Source organism: Trypanosoma cruzi, genomic scaffold, assembly GCF_000209065.1.
Source record: "Trypanosoma cruzi strain CL Brener 1047053516503 genomic scaffold, whole genome shotgun sequence".
NCBI classification, from domain to species: Eukaryota; Euglenozoa; class Kinetoplastea; order Trypanosomatida; family Trypanosomatidae; genus Trypanosoma; species Trypanosoma cruzi.
The window spans coordinates 3,364-6,779 of NW_001849044.1; the positions used below are offsets into that span (position 1 = coordinate 3,364).

Genomic DNA, 3,416 nt, shown 5'->3' on the forward strand with positions numbered 1-3,416 from the left:
CACGGTTAAGGTGTTTGGCGGCAGGGCCATTGGGGTCAACGCACTCACGCAGAGCCAGCACGGATAAACAGCCCGCGGTGTGGATAAGGTTTATATTAACGGCTGTGGTCCAGGCTGACTGTTGTTTGGGCGTCAATCGCCCATGGAGTGCATGGGCCCCATAGGCACCGGCGACAACACCAACAAAGCCGGAGACACCGACTGCAACAATACATGGGTCGTAAAATTTCGCCATACCGTTCCTTATTCCTTCGCTTGCGTTGAGTGTGTAAATCGCACTAAACCAATAGCAGAGTGGAGGTCTGGCAAAAAAAAAAAAAAAAAAAAAAAAGGAACCACATTTCAAAGGGTGGCATTAAAGTCCAAATGCAGGGAGAAAAGAAAAAAAAAGAAGCATAGAACGCAGATTACATGAGGAAATTAAGCAATACGCAGTGCACTCCTTCCCCAGAATGGAAGTGCTTAGCACCCTCCAACGGCGGTCCATCCTTTTTTTTTTTCTTCAGTAACTGGAGCCGCAGCATCAGCAGGAATAACCCAGCAGGGACGGATGTCAACAAAAGCAGCACCGTCCCTGTCACCCCTCCTCAAACGTAGCAGCAACGCTGCCCGCGTGATGGGCAAAATAAAGGAAATCCCCTCCCCCATCTTACAAAAAAAAAACGGGTGCCCCCACACACTGGGAAAAAACAGAAAAAAAAGGCAACTGAAAATCTAGCAAGTGCGCAAAACGGCAACAGCAAAACTCCCAATCAACACCTTCATGCAAACAAAAAATCCCCAGCCATCCACTTTGGGATAGGAAAAGCACTCAAAATGAATAGGAAGGCTCTGCGAATAAGTATACAGGCCACAGGACCCAAGACCTCGACGGCTAGCGGTGCAAAGCAACTGACCCGGCGGAGTGGCACTGGTGCAAAACATGTCCGGGACGACGCTGACGCCGTTTTCTATGCACTTCCTTTCCAACAGGGCGCAGCCGGCATCCCTGCCCCAGGCCATGTCTTCCTCCATTCCCCAATTGGCGCGATAAAATCCCATACTCTCAAAAGCCGACATTGTCAGTGATGTGTAGAGAGAAGCCCCTGAAATGCCTGTCATCAACTCATCCAACGCATTGCGACGTTCCCAGTGGGATCCCGCTGTCCCCCCATAACCCTCGTCCTCCAGCTCCATGCCCGGGGCGGTAGGGCAGTTGTAGTGTTCCCGCGTCTTCTCCTTCGTTATTGCAGAACTCACAACCGTCACAAATTCCTTGCCGCGCACATTAGGGATCTTGCTCACCATACCGAGTGGTTCCATTATCTCGTAGCCAAATCCAAGAGCATGTGCAACCTCGTGTGCGGTTTGGCGCACTGTCGCATCATCACGAACAAGGGTCCGAGGATCATAGTTCAACACAGCAACAAATGGACGACCATCCCGCAATGTGAGGCACGGCCCTGCCCACGCCGCTGCCCCAGTCACGGGTGCAGCACCGGCGTAAATAACCATGTCGGTATTAGGCACACCTTTCGTGTGGTGTTCACGCGGAATCGTAAATTCAGTGCAAATTCCATACACAGGATCCGGCACAACCAAGCTGATCCTCAAGGGTTTAACAAAAAGTCGATCAGAGTGCATTTTAAGGGCTTTGGGAATGACATATGACTCAAAGATATTCTTCTTTTCCTCCGTCAATATATTTTCTCTTCGACAAATAGTCATTATTCCCCGAAGGTCCGACCTTTGTTGCCCCTCTGCAGTGCAGTACTTCTGTGGATTCTTCAGATCCTCCGTAAAAACCTTAAAGCGGATCGGAGCCCAGCCACCGTCCCCATCCTCGCTGGCGGCGGTGTACGCCTGCACGGCGCCCTGTCCCCGGCGCGGCACCTCACGCACCACCGCAGTCGGCAGCCGGCCGTATTTCTTCATTATCGCGTCAAATATGCAGCGGTGCTTCACGGCACGATCGGCGGGATCGGCGGCGAGACAAACACCGGCGCAACACAGCAGTAGAAATATCACTCGTGTGAAAAACAACGTGGTTTGGCATGGTTGGTGCATTTTTATTATTATTTATTTTTCTTTCTCTCTCTCTCTCTTTGTCTGTTCCACCGTTGAAGCAGCTGTATAGTTTGTGTTTTGTGGGTGAATTTTTTCCCTTGCGCCACACAAAGAAGAAAGAGGAAAATAAAATTGACGAAACACAAAATTACAACTTCAAAAAAACAATGACAGCACGTAAGTGTTCGCCCCACACAAAATGGGTGTGTGGCACATTTCTTGAAGAGAATAAGTTGATCTTTTAACTGTGCGATGGAGGAAGAATCATCCGGGTCGAGTGCGAGGCGAGACAGTAACTGCAGTGAGAGTGCAAGTCGACAGAAACACACCGATTGAACACGTGCGCTGCTGCATTGGAATCCTGACATACCTCTCGCCCATTGTGTCATACCGTCCTTCGGTTATCATATTTGGAGGGTGGCGCACAAGGCGTTCCCAGAGCTTGTTTGCGCACAAACAGTTGAACCCAAAACCGCCACGGAGACAAAGGGTTCTTGGCGAAGCTTCTCGTGCGCCACCCTGTTTAGCTGAATATCCGCTCTTTTCCCTTGACGCGTTAAAAGCGCAGTGTATCCTGGCGTCACTCGTGTGCTTACAAGAAAACAGCCGTCCGACGACACATCGCAGCGAAGAGATCGAGCATGGGGAATTATTCCGCCGCCGTCGCTGCTGCCAGAAGAAGAGGCGGGGAAGGAGGAAATGACTCCCCGCAAAGTATCACTCTGCTTCTTTCGTGCATTCATCGATCCGTCCTCCAGGGAGTTAATAGACGTCAGGATACTGGAGCCACCCGTGTCCACCATTCCTATCGTTCCAAAATCACAGCGGCAGTGCCGCATGTCGCTGATGGGGTAAGAAGTGGGAATGGAGAAGCTTCCGGCTATAACCGCCTGCCACGCGTCCTCTGCTGGTGAGCTTCTACCACGCTTTTTCGTCCGGAGAGATGTCGTCAAAGCCTTGCGTAAGTCTGTCACTACAACCGTTCCACAGGAGTCCCCCAGGCCACAAACCACACGAAAGCTATCCTCCAGGGCACAGCATGACAGGATGCCAGCGCGTGGAGGAGCTGCCCGAAATCTTCCTTGGGCAGTCCGACATGCGGAGGCCCGCTGGGGCGCATATGTATTTACGAGTAGCACACCGCCTGGATCGCGCCAGTCCATAAGAGAAACTTCGCCGGAGGAGAAACAGACCACGAGGGATTGAGGTCCCCAGCAGTCCATACACGTGGCGTTGGCCGCAGTACGACCGAAGTTGAACGCATTTTCCTTTTCCAACGAGTCCAAATTGAGCCGATACACGCTTTCACCTGACAGAACGGACACTGTGGGCTCAAATTCGCTGTGGCGTCGCAGTCGCAGCAAAATTTC

At 51.6% G+C, this 3,416-nt stretch overlaps 3 protein-coding genes across 3 annotated transcripts, besides 9 other annotated features; all 3 read right to left on the reverse strand.

Annotated features, from left to right (window-relative positions):
* Tc00.1047053462761.16 (hypothetical protein, conserved) lies at positions 1-235 on the reverse strand (the record flags this gene model as incomplete). The annotated part of the gene is made up of 1 exon (XM_797897.1): positions 1-235. A coding segment is annotated over one exon (235 nt), but the record flags the coding sequence as incomplete, so codon positions are not given.
* Positions 1-646: a sequence feature (heterozygous, Esmeraldo-like haplotype).
* Positions 308-331: a microsatellite.
* Positions 647-1,317: a sequence feature (areas merged during assembly that could not be assigned to a particular haplotype. This can correspond to areas where the two haplotypes were merged or to regions with more than two copies in the genome that were merged during assembly.).
* Positions 715-2,046, reverse strand: Tc00.1047053462761.10 (surface protease GP63, putative; the record flags this gene model as incomplete). Its single annotated transcript, XM_797895.1, has 1 exon — positions 715-2,046. One exon carries the CDS (start codon positions 2,044-2,046, stop codon positions 715-717), a length of 1,332 nt encoding a protein of 443 aa, XP_802988.1.
* Positions 1,318-1,528: a sequence feature (heterozygous, non-Esmeraldo-like haplotype).
* Positions 1,529-2,148: a sequence feature (areas merged during assembly that could not be assigned to a particular haplotype. This can correspond to areas where the two haplotypes were merged or to regions with more than two copies in the genome that were merged during assembly.).
* Positions 2,045-2,066: a sequence feature (AT_rich).
* Positions 2,149-2,317: a sequence feature (areas merged during assembly that could not be assigned to a particular haplotype. This can correspond to areas where the two haplotypes were merged or to regions with more than two copies in the genome that were merged during assembly.).
* Positions 2,318-2,964: a sequence feature (areas merged during assembly that could not be assigned to a particular haplotype. This can correspond to areas where the two haplotypes were merged or to regions with more than two copies in the genome that were merged during assembly.).
* Tc00.1047053462761.4 (hypothetical protein, conserved) lies at positions 2,451-3,416 on the reverse strand (the record flags this gene model as incomplete). The annotated part of the gene is made up of 1 exon (XM_797896.1): positions 2,451-3,416. A coding segment is annotated over one exon (966 nt), but the record flags the coding sequence as incomplete, so codon positions are not given.
* Positions 2,965-3,416: a sequence feature (heterozygous, non-Esmeraldo-like haplotype).